This window comes from Eubalaena glacialis, chromosome 4 (assembly GCF_028564815.1).
Source record: "Eubalaena glacialis isolate mEubGla1 chromosome 4, mEubGla1.1.hap2.+ XY, whole genome shotgun sequence".
NCBI lineage: Eukaryota > Metazoa > Chordata > Mammalia > Artiodactyla > Balaenidae > Eubalaena > Eubalaena glacialis.
Genome location: NC_083719.1, coordinates 94,848,920 through 94,863,955, shown reverse-complemented (window position 1 = coordinate 94,863,955; position 15,036 = coordinate 94,848,920). Strand labels below are relative to the sequence as shown.

General features: G+C 37.2%; 1 protein-coding gene across 2 annotated transcripts in view; it reads left to right on the top strand.

The window, feature by feature from the left end:
* Positions 1–2,146: 2,146 nt before the first annotated feature.
* PGGT1B (protein geranylgeranyltransferase type I subunit beta) overlaps positions 2,147–15,036 on the top strand; it is a 60,606-nt gene continuing 47,716 nt past the window's right edge. The window contains exons 1-2 of one of the 2 annotated variants that reach the window (XM_061189527.1): positions 2,147–2,326; positions 9,863–9,981. In XM_061189527.1, the coding sequence (XP_061045510.1) occupies positions 2,187–2,326; positions 9,863–9,981 (259 nt within the window). In that variant the 5' untranslated portion in view covers positions 2,147–2,186. The remainder of the gene's footprint in view (positions 2,327–9,862; positions 9,982–15,036) is intronic. The other variant, XM_061189528.1, reaches the window with a different exon arrangement.

Below are 15,036 nucleotides of genomic sequence, written 5' to 3'. Positions count from 1 at the left end.
ACATTACTTTCTAACGTGTTGCTTTTTGTTGTACACAAATACAGCTTTTAGTTTCCTGCATCTAAGGTAAGCTTACTGGGTGATATGGTTCTTATAGCTTTTTGTTTTATTTTTTGTTTTGTTTTTTTTTAATAAAAGTAAGTATGGAAGTATTTTGAAGAAACTAGTCCTTCTAACTGAATCTATTGATAAAGTAAATGAGGAATTTATCATATGGATCCTTTGTATAAAGGACATAGAATAAACATAATAATGTCTTCAGTTACAGGCTCATAGAAGAGATGTCAAATAAACATTTCTTATACCAGATTAAAAAGTATATTAATAAGAAATTTAGAAAAAAACACTAAAGGAAAAATGTTATAAAGCACCCATAATTCCACTACCCTAAGGTAATTTCTTCCAAAAATACACCTACATATTTTAAATAGGTAGTCTTAGAATACATTTTAGATATTACACTGTAATCGCTTAACATTACATCACATATTTTTCTGTTTCTGTATAGTTCAAACATTATCATTTAATGGATAAATAGTATTCAATTTTATAGATACTCTATCATTCCTATACTTTGAAGACTTGTGCTATTTACACTTCTTAACTAATAATGTAGAGTGACATTTTATGTAGGGGGTTAGATTCTGTCACATGTATGTCAAAAATCTTGTATGGTCAGAATCACCCACGAAAAGGTGGGTGATTACTTACCTGGGAGGTATATTATCTCTCAATGAGTCCACCATAGAAGTATTTCCTCCAGATTTGGATCAGATTAGTGGTTCTTGGGCTGAGAATCAGATGAAATATTGGCTTCCCTTTAAGGGCCAGGTTGAATAGGATTGTCTTTCTGAGCTTATATAGAATGTGCATAATTGATTCTAGTAAGTTATATGTGTGTGATGTAATTTCACTTTGAACATCTTCAGACATTTTGTGGTGTATATGTGTAAGTGAGAGAGAAAGATCTTCATCGTAATAATGGAGTGAAAACTCCTCTAAACTGGGCATACCTAAAGGGCAAGGACTGTTGGCCTCTGTATTTGTAGGGAAGCACCAAGGACAGCCCTCTGCCCCTACCTGGCAGTTGTTAATGCAATATTTGTTAAAGACATGCAGGAGTACCTGTGAATAATTAGTTACTAGTACCTAACATTATGCAAGGTGCTTTGGATTGGTGAATTAGGATAACTCCAGCCCACATGGTATGTTTTTTAAGAAATACATTTTCTAAGAAAGCTAATAATTGAAATTATGCCCAAACTTCTATTAGTTGATTATAAAAACCAAGTTCAGGCCTGATCCTTGCGTGGATTTTTTTTCCCCCAAGACTGAATCGTAAACTTTTAAAGGGAAGAAATATATGGTTGAAGCAACTTAAATCCCTCTTTTTGAAGAAGAAAAAAAAAGCTAGAAGCCTATGTTATTTCATTTTTTAGCATATGCGTAGAGAACACGTTGCGCTTATTTTCCGTTGCAAATTGATCCAACATTGATGCTGGATGACACATTGACTCAAGGAGTAAAATCTTTGTCCCGTGAAAGCAAATGATACAAACCCTCGCATGCGAGTGAACAGGGAGTGTGTGTGTGTGTGTGTGTGTGTGTGCGCGCGTGCGCGCGCGGAACGTCTCTGAACTTTTGTAACATCGATAATTATTTAATAAGCATTTGGTTATCCCCATAACCAAATAATTTGATTTGTAGATTGAGTTTCTCCATCCATTCAGCTTAAAACTGTGGCCTTCCAAAAATGAGTCTGTTGGCAAATTTATACTGGCCCATCTCTGTTTTCATATGTACCATCTTCACGTTCTTTAAGGCCTTACTTTTCTCAAAGCGAACTTGAAGCTACTGACCTTGCACTTCCTCCCAAATATCGAAGATAAAAGTTCTGGAAGGATTTGTGGATTTGTGGGCTGAATTTTACAAGGCTTGCGAGGTGTTTCCAAACCTTTGGAGCTTAGAGTAGAAAAGGCGGGGTCGTTCGCTACCTACGGAGAAATAGGAGGGAGAAAGCGCCGCGTAAGGCCTTCCGTAAACAGTGTGTAGCTTCAATCACCGAAGTGGGAAGCGGAGGGCGCACGCTCCCTCCCCACCCGATCCCCAGGTGTCGCCCCTTGGGTTTTCTTCGAGCCGCGAGCCAACTGCTTCCGGGTCGCGGCGGACGTCGTTTCCGTAGCAGCATGGCGGCCACGGAGGATGAGCGGCCGGCGGGGAGTGGAGAGGGAGAGCGACTGGATTTCCTACGGGACCGGCACGTGCGGTTCTTCCAGCGCTGCCTCCAGGTCTTGCCGGAGCGCTACTCTTCGCTCGAGACCAGCAGGTAACTGGTGGCCACAGTCAGCGAGGCCGACACAGGGCCCGGCCCCCCGGAAAGGCGCTGCGGCGCCTGATGGCTAAGTGGGCGCCCGCTGAGGGCTGCGCCACCGCCCCCCCGGCACTGCTTCCCCTCCCGGGCCGGGCTGCAGTCACCCTCGCTCCTGCGAGCTACGGCGAGAGGGCTGGGGCGAGCTGTAAGTCGAGGGCTTTTGGAATCTACAGGTTCCGCCCTTTTCACTTCTCAACCATTTTTTCGTCTCAACTCTGAGCTTCCTTTTTACCCCTGCTCCGAACCTGTGAGTCCCTTGGCCTCGCTTCCGAGTATAAATAGAAAAAGACAAAGGGTTTGTCATCGTATTTTACCTAAATAGCCTCTCCAGTGCTTCCCTTTCGTCCATAAATTAATTCGTCCAATTAATTCTTAATTGAATGCCTGTATGGTGTTCAGTGTATAGGAGCGGTAGGGAGCCTCTCCGGTTTGCGTAGATAAGAACTTTCCAGGAATCGTAAATCTAATGATAGGATTGGCGGAAGAGGTGCAGTGTTGCTGGAAGCAGCCTGTTAAAGTTTATTTGCAATAGCATTGTGAGTTGGGGTGGTCTGAGGACTGTGGTCTGGCAGAGGCTAAGAAACTGTGAATTAGTCATTCAGAGTAAACGTCTGGGGATGAGAATAACGAAAGGAGGCGGCGATCTTTGCTTTGCACTGCTGTGTTTTGAAGTGAGACTCCAAAGCTTCATGAGACTTCATGAAGTGAGACTCCAAAGACTGGCTTGGAAGGGAGAGCCAGTTGGTTTTGCTCTGATCTTTTCCGTATTTTCGTAACTGAGTCTGTGGTGTATTTTGAACACTTCAGTTTTGGAAGTTTTATAGATTATTTTCGCGTACATGGTCAAGAAATACTTATTATGGTAGGTGCTGGAGGACAGCTGAACAAGACTTACAGGCAGTTTCAGTAGGGCAGGTTCCTAACCCGGATTTCCTTAGAGAGACTTTCCCTAATCACCCTTTTCAAAGGAGACTATTTCCAGTCACCACCTGAAATTATGTATTGATGATACCCTTCTTTCACACAGGATTGTAGATTTCATGAAGGCAGGATTTTTGTCTTTCTTGTTTACCTCCGTAATACCAGGGCTGCCCTGTCCAATTTGGTAGCCACATTTGGATATTTAAATTTGAATTAATTAAAATTAAATCAGATTAAAAATTCACTCCCTCTGTTTTCAGTAGATACCACTTTTCAAGTGCTCGGTCACCACATTGGCCTGTGGCTTTTGTTTCTATCTCAACATTTACTTCATCTCAAAAAGTCCTACTGGACAACATTGCACTAGAACCTTGACTAATATCTGGCATAAGAGAAGGCAATAAGTACATATTTGTTGAATAACTATTCCGAGCTGAGCCCTGAAGGATGAACAGATTTTTGCTAAAGAAAGAGTGAAGCATCATTTATATTCCTTTCTCCATCCATGTATATTGATTGGCTAGCAGAGCCCATACCTCGATCTAAATTAACATTTCCAAGACTCAGTCATTGATTGCAGTGATATGGGATGTTTAGAAATATATTGATAAATCACATTTATATTTTATGAGGATTAATTTTATGTGAATTTAAAGCATTTGAATAAAAAAAAATCCATCCTATTTTGACTGTTAAACAGTTGAACTTTGCTTGTAGCTATCACAGGTCAGTGGTTGCATTTTCAAAATGTTAGTGTGTTTGGTCTATATAAAATTCATCAAGGACAAAATCATACAGACTAACGCATGTTGGCAGTAGACTGTAATCCTGCTCACAGCATAAGTAAAACAGCAAAAAATTGTCTGATTAAACAACTAACTTAACAATAGATTTAATAACTTAGTATGATCTTAGGATTTACACCAGGCATTGTATGTTAGGTAATAGATATGTAATATCACAGTGCACTAGTTAAGAGATATTAATTATATCCTTTTTATGCCTCATGTTTGTCACTTAAGTATGTTTTATCATTTTGGTTTTTTTTAATGGCTCAATTCATAACCACATTTAAGATAATATGCACATACTGGTTTTTGTGGTGATTTTTTTTTTAAGTTTTTCAATTTTTCTCTTTCCTGATTCACATTGTTTACTTTCCTTAGTTCAGCATTAAGTCCTTTTATGGTGTATGTGATTCATAATTGACTTTAAGATGCTTGTGAAGAAGCTCCAACTTTTTAAGCAAAGGTGACTGGTCACGAAATTTTTACTAATAGCAGAGTTTTAAGATAAAATAATGTATTAACTAAGTCATAATTCTTAGCTAGTATTATAGTTCAATTCCACAAGCATTTATTGAGGGGCTACCATGTATCTGGGTATGGGGATAGGTATAAAACAATGGTTTTATACCTAAAACACAGGTTTTCCTGTGTTCATTTCTTTTTACTGATAGATGTGAAACAGCTGACTCCTACGAAGGCTAATACTGAACTAGACATTTAGACCCTTATTTTCTGACCCACCATTTTGACAAAATTATTCTATTTCCCTGTTTCTTTTATCCTGATCAGTAGAATAATCTTAATTTTTCTAATAGCAGTGGCTTTATGAAAATTAAAAGGTATACTGTTTGTTGATTCACTCGAGGTTTTTCTTTTATATTAACTTCTGAAAAGTGATGGTTACTAGTTAACTCAAGTGAATATAGACCTTGGATTGTGAGCTTTGTCAGTTAACAGGTTTCTTTTCATGAGTGGTTTAGAGAGCTTTTTGGTTATGTGATATTGTTGTCATTTGTGTTTGGGCAGTGGGCATTAGAGTAGGCCTTTTTAAATTGAGGAGCAAAATATTGACCATTTTCTTTTATGTTATTTTTACAGACCCAACTCTTCTAGAGGGAGGGTTTAGATGATTTTTTTCCCCCCCAAGACATTCACAACCTTTCTATTCTGGTTTCCTCCATATCCCCTCTGTATCCTGTGTTGTAACCACTTAGCTGCCTACCAGCCAGCAACTTCTCTGTCCTTTTGTTCCCTCCCTTATCTGAAGTATATCACGGTCTGGCAGTGTGTCTCTCAAAGTGTGTTGGTGAGGGAGGCTTTTAATCAGTGATAACAGAGTACTTATAAAAATACACATACCTGAGCCCCTCCCCAGATCTACTGCATTGGACTTTCTGAATGGGCCTGGGAGTCTAGCTTCATAATAAGCATCCCAGGTAGTTCTGATGCACACTAAAGTTTGAGACGGTTTGCCTAATAGGAGAAACAAAAGTACAAACAGATTATTTAATACAACAGTGCTTCCCAGCTCTAATGTGCATATGAATCACCTGGGGATCTTGTTAAAAAGCAGGTTCTCGTTGTGTAGGTCTGGGTGGGGTCTGAGATGCTGCAGCTGTGACTGGCTCCCAGGTGAGGCTGATGCTGCTGATCCCCGGGCCCACTTTGATTTTGTTTGCACCGTGATTGTGATATTCACAGGGCGTTCCGGAAGCACCTACGTAATCAACCTGAAGAGAGACTGGCGGAAGAGTCTGAGGCTTCCTGGAAGAAGTAACCCTGGAGCTAAATATTAAAGAATGTGTTGAGTTTTTGTGTGGGTGGGTGGATTATAGGCAAAAGGACAATAAATAAAGACAATAGAGATAGATAAGTGAGTGTTGAGCAGGGAAACACCACTCAGTTCTCTGATAGTGGTTCAAAATGTAAGGCAGGTGTGGTAGGAATTTAGTATGGAGAGGTAGACATAGGCTTTGTTTGCCATGTCAAGAACCTGGGAATTTGATATCATGTAAGTGACGGGCAGTTGCCAAGCAGTGGATCTTCCTGGTTAGATATGCATTTTAGAGTGATCATTGGATTTGAGATTGGTTATTGTATCAAGTGGGACAAAACCAGAACCAGGGGCACCAATTAGGAAGCTGTTGCAATAGTCCAGGAGTCAAGTGCTGGGACAGCAAAATTAGGGATAGAAAGGAGGGGATGAAGAAAGAAGGAGGAGTCCCAGAATTCTAGGGTTGGAACTACCAACTGGTCTAGAGAACAAGAGGCAAAAGGAGCAGATTTAGAAAGGAAGAGGATGTTATCTGTAGTAGCGCTGAGAAACATCATTTAGTTTACCTGCAAATTGATCTATTGATGAAGCAACTTGATTGTGGCGGTGGGGGGGGGGGTGGGCAGGGCGGTGGCGGGGATGTTAACTTGTTCATCCAAGTAAGATAAACTTTTTATATGTACTGTTCAGAGGAGGAGAAGGGGCAGGAAGACATGGCTTAGTTCAGTTTTTCAGAGTTCAATTCTAGGGAAAAGAAGAAAGGAAGAAAACAGACAGATGCTCTCCAGAGAAGTAATAAAGTAAAAATCACTTCACTGGCCTGATTTTAGGTGCATGCATTGGCAAGATTACCTCTCTAGATGCCTGAACCAAGGCAGGTTGCCTAGCAGTCTCTACCCCAAGCAGCAGTCAACTGGGCACCATAAAACCCTACATTATTTCTCCCAGAGGCCCACAGCCCAGAATTCCTTTTTATTCCTTGTGACTTACTTAATTCTCTCCCTCTCAGTGTTTTAGGACTACTTGAGAACTCTAGTGTGGTCGGAAAAGGAATATTTTATTATCCTTAGAGGAAGTCTGGATGTTTGCTCCAAACTGACTTCTTGGTTCTGTCTGCCAGCCACTGCTGGGTGCTTAACTTGATAAACAGGCTTTTCACTATAGCGTTGTTAATCCTATAAACCTTAGTCTAAACTGCTATGAGTTGAAAATGCTGGACTTTGAGAAGCTTTTAATAGTTAAGTATGCAGGACTTTAAAACCATCGGATGACTGATTTCTGGTGTTTGCATCCATACCGTGGAGCAAGTAAAACAAAAAAACAGATCATTCAGGTATCTCTTATATACAGATAACAGTATGACTTTAGAGGAGAGTTTCTAGACCTCAGCACTGTTGACAATTTTGGGCCAGACACTTCTTTGTTGACTGGGGCTGTCCTGTGCATCATAGTACATTTAGCAGCATCCCTGGCTTTTACCAACTAGATGCCAAATAGCACCCTTCCCTAGTGGTGAAAACCAAAATTGTCTTCAGAATGTCCGCTGGGGAACAGTATTGCCCTAGCGGAGAATCGCTGTGCTTCTAAAGCCTGGCTGCCCTTTAGAATCATCTGGGAAGCTCCCCATCCTCCACCCCGTCCCCACTTACCCAAACACCAGGTCCCAGACCCTACCTTCCATCTAGAATTTATGATACATTTGTCGTGGAGTAAGGCCTAGGCCTCTGCTGGTTTTGTTGGTGGTGTATTAAGTTGTTTGTTTTTAAGCTGATTCTAATTGCACCACATTTGAGAAACACCCCTTTGACTCAGAATTCCTTGAGTAGTTTTCATTGGTTATCTAGCACTGAAATCTCAAGTTACTTGAATTCTTTGGACTTCATTATCTTGAACTAGAAAATTAAAGAGATGGACTAGATAATTTCTGCTTTTAACTTAGGAAATAATACCTACTTATTTTTATAGCCCTTTGGATATGTTTTCTTACAATATTTTTTAGTAACAGGAAGATGATTGTTTTATCAACACCTCATGTTGTTCCTCACTTTTATCTCTCTTCCTTTTGCTTTTCTCTGTAATAATGATTTAATAAACTAAAGTATTAGATGCTTAATTTTACCAGACTGTCGTCATTCACTTTTATAGATTACAGCCAAACTGAACCCTATGATAGCTCTCCAGGAGGGCTAGATGTAGTATTGCAGGTCTTTTATTTGTTAGGTAATTCAATAAATTATTTGAGTGCATATCATGCACAAGGCAGACCTTATCTCATGAAACATAATTAGCACCAAGAGCAGTGATTTTCACATGTGGGTACGGTTAGGTAGAAATATTCCCCATGTCTAAAATATTTTGTTTTGGAGAAGAGCGGTTGGGGGGATGGTGGAAGTTGCCAACTAATGAAAAGGCCTATATAGTGTAAGTTAGTCCTGTCCCTTCAAATCAGGGAAATACCAATAATAATAGCTTCCACTTATTTAGTGCTTGCTTTTGAGCAGGTAAGCACAATAACTGTGTGAAGTTTAATGATTTACAGATAAGGAAGCTGACTTAGAAAAGACTTAGAAAAGGTTAGGTAACCTAACCAGATTACATGTGGCTAGAAATTGACCAACCTAGGATTTGAGGCTAGCTCATTTTATTGCAGATTTGGGCTCTGAACTACTGCTTCCCACATAAAGGTGTTCCACTGCCCTTAATTTATTCCTGATCTTATCCAGATAAATCACCTCCCTAATTCAAGTGGATTTCAGTGAGTTGTTAGAATTAAATTGAGATAATATATGAGAAATTTCCTAGCCCAGTGCCTAATACATAGTAATAATCTCTCGGTAGTGTGAGTTTCCTAAAATGTATTGTTCTTGAGTGTACCAGTATCTCATTAGTTTTAGTTTTTGCCTTTAAGCTTTGGTTGGAATTAAATTGCTCTCTGATTTCTCCTCCTGTTATCTAATGGATGCCAGCCTTTTCAACCAGGGATCAGAGACAGTATTATACCCTTTCAAAAAATGAGTGACTATTTTCTCATTTCTCCTAAAGTTGGTAATACCATTCTAGATGCAGAGGAGAGAAGTTAATTATATACAATGGTTGCCTTAGGGCATTAAGGCTTAATTTTCTCTTGGAATCTCTGTTTAGAAGGTTATAGAATGCATCAAGTGGCTCTGCTAGAAGATTTTAGACCAGATAATTTGAAGTATTAGTTTATCAGTATTAGTCATAGGAATTATTAGAATATGGAAACGAGATAACCATGCTCAATCAAACAACATTGTAGAATGCATCTCAACAGGAAAGGAATTATATGAAACAAACTCTTTAAGTAAAAAGCAATCACTGAGGGGACTAGTTTTTATACGAAAGCACAAGGCTTAGATTTCTGATTTAGTGCACAATCTTGGAGGGGAAGGATATTGCTTTATAGTGTTCCATTTCATCAAAAATGTTCCTCTCTAGGAAAATGGAAATTGAAATGCATTTGCATTTTTTAAAGTGTTCCTTATTCCCCAAAATTCATTATAAGTTTTTTCCAAGGGGTCACATTATTCATAAACAAATTTGAATAATGATAGATTTATTCTAACATTCTTAAGAATTAAGCACCAGCTGCAAGCATAATTGCTCTTGGTAAATCAGTGAAAATCGAGATTTTTATATATTTTCCACCTTTTTGGCCTTATATATACTGATTAGGTGCAGGGAATTCTCTTTTTCAAATCTACTTTTAGCCTTCAGGTTGCTCATAAACTGGCTTCAGTGAATTCGTGTATACTTCAGATGAGTAGGGTTGATTTCTTAACCCTTAAATGTCCCTTTATTAAAAATTAAAACAAAGGTTTGATTGATACTATTAAATTATAAGAATAAATTGGTTTTTTCGGCTTTTGCAAGTTGGGAATATTGTTTAAATTATCATAAAGTTGGAATGAGTTTATTATTTTTCTGAACCAGAAAGACTTCATTGGTTTGATAGTTAAGATGGAATTTTATATTTTTTTCGTTTAGGTTGACTATTGCATTTTTTGCACTCTCTGGGCTGGATATGTTGGACTCCTTAGATGTGGTGAACAAGGATGATATAATCGAGTGGATTTACTCCCTGCAGGTCCTTCCCACAGAAGACAGTGAGTGAGTTTTTAGCATTTTGTTTTTAGTGTGACTAGTTGTACCTGGCATAACATGTGTTGCACTCGGAAATCTTAGTATTTGTTCCTAAACTATTAACATATTTTATTCATCTGTGTTTTCCTTGTAACACTCTCTTTCTGTTCAAACACAGTGCTGACCAAGTCCAGTCATTAATCTCTAGAGAGAACAATGTAGCGATGTCTAAGGTTGGATGGAGATTCACAGTTGTACACCATGCTGTGTTGCGTATTTCCACGCTCACGACTGCTTGTTGACTACTTGTATTCCATATTTATGTTTGATTAGTTTTGTAGCATTCACTCTATTTTTCATTCCCAACCATTCTTTTTGTCTCTTCAATGAAAAACTCTTTGCTGTCAAAAAGTTTCATTCCAGTCTCTTGGCCATTTTCCCTCTAATGTTCCATTAGTATTTCTTTAATGGTTTCTTAGAGCTCTTATTTATACTTCAGTCATTTTTATGCTTCTTAAAACTTTATACATTTTGATCAATTAAATAAATTCTCAAAATTCATAAATTATTGATCAACTAAATACACACAAGTTTTATAAACTCTGTTGTTCACTCCATTAAGTGTAAAATACCTAATATCTATTTAACTTATAAATGTTGGAAATTCTAACATTGAATTGAATTAGAGCAAGCAGATAAACTCACAGAAAATCATGCAATTTTTGTCTGTGGTCACTACTTACCTTTCTTTTAAGAGTCAGCATTTATAAATTAACTGTGTGGTTCATTGGTTGGAGTAATCATGTATAAATCTCACCCAGGTGAACTCTGGGGAAACAATAAGCTAAAGCTTTATTTAGAAATAAAGTGCTTTGATCTATTAGCAGATGCTGTTGGACATGGTTTGTGGCTTTCTACTTTAGTGTTCTTGAAGTTTGTAGTATTTTTTAATACATAATTTAAAAAAATCTGTGCCTGTTGATGAATTCTTGTTAAAAAATGATTAAGCATTTTTAGATCTATCAGAATTTTATTACATAAATATCTAATCACTTTTCACCAACTACATGAAGCAGCATATATGATATATTGGTGAGTAGTTATAGATTCTAACATGTTGGTGAGTAGGATTTATTGAATGTTTTGCTAAGAGTACTCTGCTAAACCTGGGGAGAAGGGCTGTGATAAATTATAAGATATGGTTCTCATTCCCTGGGAGCTTGTGGCTGAGGTGAGGTCACAGTTCTAGTGACCTACAAAATGGGAATAATTTGTGTTTTCCTTTTTTAATCAGGATTTTTTTTTCACTAGTTTAAGTGAAAGTCTGGAATTTTTTAAAAAGTTAGATATTAGACAGATGTAAGGTAGTTTTGTTATAGATTATGTATAATTTTTGTTTGTTTACTAAAAATACATGTCCTAATCAAATTATACATTGTATTTTTTTAAATATATTTCACTGATACAGATACGAAATTATACAGTGTGGTACATAGGAAAGCTATTGTATAAGTTTTTGTTAAAATATATATTATTTTAAAAAATTATTTATGATATTCATTTCCTTGGAATAAAATAGCTATTGTCTCTCTAGAAATGTAAGGACCATAGCATTTTAGTGAGAGACTCATGCTATAGGTTACAATTACCAGAACACTAGTCACTTATTCACTATGCTTCCTACTTTCTGTTTTTTCTTGTATTTTTATCTACCTTTAAGGACTGTTTGCCGGCTCCAGCTAATTAATATCCATATTCTTTTTGAAGCCTTCTTACTTTTCTCATTATTTGATCTTTTGTTGTGAGAGCTTTGCTGTTATCTGGACTTTCATATTATCCCTAATAATTGTGTTTGCTACATACTCACTAGAATGGCCAAAATGGAAAATAACAAATGTTGATGAGAATGTTGCACAACTGTAACTACTATTTTACAACTGCTATTTAGCAATATTTACTACAACTGAACATATGTACAGTCTATGAACCAGCAGTTCTACTCCCTAGTAGGTATCCAACAGAAATGAAAAAATGTATTCACCAAAAGATATGTACTAGAATGTTGATAGCAGTATTTTTGACAGGAGTCCAGAGTAGGAATATACAAACTACCCATCATTGGTATAATAGATAAATGATATATTATAATTCACACAATGGAATAGTATACAGTAATGGGAAAGAACAATTTAGACCTACATGCAGAAATTTGGATGAATGTCACAAACATGTTTTGAGATAAAGAAGTATATAGTGTATTATTCTATTAATACAAAGTGAAAATGTAGGTAAAACGAACCTGAGCTTTTGGGGAGTGACAAGAAGGAAGTAGGATGGGGCTTCTAGGCTGCTGGTCATGCGCTTTTTCTTGAGCTGAGTGCTAGTTATACAGGTGAGTACTTTGCAGAAGTTCACTAAGCTGTTTATTATACTTTGATGAAAGTTAAAAATTTTTTTGAATTAGGGTGTACTCACCATCTCTTAAGATCCATCAGAATTCTCTTTCCCATTGTACTTTCAACTACATGGACGTCATTGGATTGAAGCCCATTGCTAATTTTTAAATTTTTTTAGTCATTGTTGCTTAACTGTTGCTTAAAATATTTTTGCTTACATCTGAATTGTAAACTTCTGGAGGGCAGTGAATGCGTCAGTCTTACATTTCTTTTCCCTTTTGGTGCCTAGAGCATTGTGTTATCAACAGTTGTTGGACTGCTAAATTACCTACACCTTTTCCTACTTTTCTTCTTTTCTGTATTTTCACGTTTAGCCTAGAGCGTCCTCTGGCTCCTCAAATATTTTCTCATTCATAAGGCATTTGCAGACTGAATAGAACATGCCTTCTGTAACTCTTAGCTCTGTATTTTTCCTACTTTGTGATATCACATAAAATCTTAGGGAATTTAAAAATCTGAAAAGTGTTAAACAAAACCCAGAGACCATAAAGGAAAAATTTGGTAGATTTGACTAAATAAATATTTTTAAATGTTATGTAGGGAAAGATAAAGTTGGATAACTGACGGACTTGGAGGAAATTGTGCCAATATATATACCAGACAAAATATTAATATCCAAACTATAAGGAATTGTTAAAGATAAAAAAAAAAATGACACATTGCCATTTAGAAAATGACAGAATTTATGAATAGGTAGTTCGCAAAAGAAGTACAGATAGTCATTAAATACATGAAAAGAGGATTAATGGATACTAGAAATTAGGGAGATGCAATAGAAACAAGGATGTTAACATTATTTTTTATGTAACAAATCAATTTAGCAAAAAGTTTTTAGAAGTTGGTAAGAATGTGGGGAAAAGAGCACTTTAATATTCTTTTTTGTTTGTTTTTTAACATCTTTATTGGAGTATAATTGCTTTACAATGGTGTGTTAGTTTCTGCTTTATAACAAAGTGAATCAGTTCTTTTGGTGGAAGTAAAAATTATTGCAGCCTTTGGAAGAGCATTTTAGCAGTGTAACTTTTTATCCTCACATATTCTCGTGTGTGTTGTAGTTAGTTGAATAATGGCCCGCAAAATATATGCCCATCCAGAACCTCAGAATATGACCATATTTGGAATAAGGGTCTTTGCAGGTATAATTAAGGTAAGGATCTCAAGATCAGTGTCCTTCCAAGAGAAAGGAGAGGGAGATTTGAGACACAGAGGGGAAGGCCATATGAAGACAGATGCAGAGATTAGAGCGATGGGTCCACATGGTAAGGAACATCAGGACTCCCCACAGCCACCAGAAACTAAGGGGGCATAAAATGGATTTTCCCTTAGAGCCTCCAGAAGGAACCAACCCTGCTAACAACTTGATTTTGGACTTCTGGGCTCCACAACTATGAAAGAATAAATTTCTGTTGTTTAAAGCCACCAGATTTATGGTAAGTTGTTACTAACCTCAGGAAACTAATACACGTGCACAAAAATCTGTGTAGAAGAATGTTTTGGCATTGTTTGTTACAGTAACAAATTAGAAACAAAATAAATATCCACCAAAAGTGAAACAGTTAAATAAACTATGGTCCAGTAAAGAGTACAGCCCAGTAGTAAAGTGACTGAGGTAGATCTATATATGTACCGACATGAAACTGTTCATCAGATATAGTTAAATGATAAATGCCAACGTGTACAGGGGTGTTTTGTTTTACTGATCTATTAACATCAATGTATAGGAAAAACTCTGAAAGCATGCATAGACAGTCTTTGTGGAGGGGGAAGTAGATGAAAACAGAGGTACGGGATGGCAGGATAAGGTACTTTAGTTTTATTCTATATATCTGCATTGTTTGAATGCTTACAATAAATATGCTTCTGTATTAAAATTCAACATAAAAAACTTTAGCTTAACCGCTCTTCAAAACACAACAAAAATAAACAAAAACTAAACCCATTTATATGATTATACACAAATATCCATATTTTGCTAATGGCAGAAGCAATGCTGTACATTATTTAATATTTTGTAATTTTCAAAGACATCATCAAATTTGTTCTTCCCCTAATCTGCCTTCCCCAGAAGTGGAGAAGAAAATGAGAGGCAGAGTGATTAAGAGACCTGCCCGAGGCCGCACACAGATGGAAAGTAATAGAGTCAGACTGAAATCCCTGGCTTCTGACTCCAGGTCCCAGTGCTGCTTTACTGGTGAAGTATATAGGTCCCTAGTGGAGACTATCATGAATGGAACTTAAGTACATTGTGAATATTTAATCACAATTAACCCTGGCCTTCCACTTAATTCCAGGGTTGTAAAGACCCTGTGGTATCCTAGTAATAAGTGTGTGGTCAGACCATTGGAGAGTTGGGGCCCTTCTCATCCATATCAGGAAGTATTTAGGAAACACAAGGGATCAGGCTGGGAATTTTGTGTTACCCTCTCTGATCAGGGACACAACCAGAGAATTTTGGAACTAGAACCAAACAAGGAATATTATAGTCCATCATTTTACAAATGAGGATATTATCATATAGCTAGTTAATGCTAGGGGCAAAATTAGAATACAGTTTTCCGTTTCTAATTTTCAGTTTTACTAATACTAGTCCCATGCAATAGGTGCTCTGTTTATCATGTATGT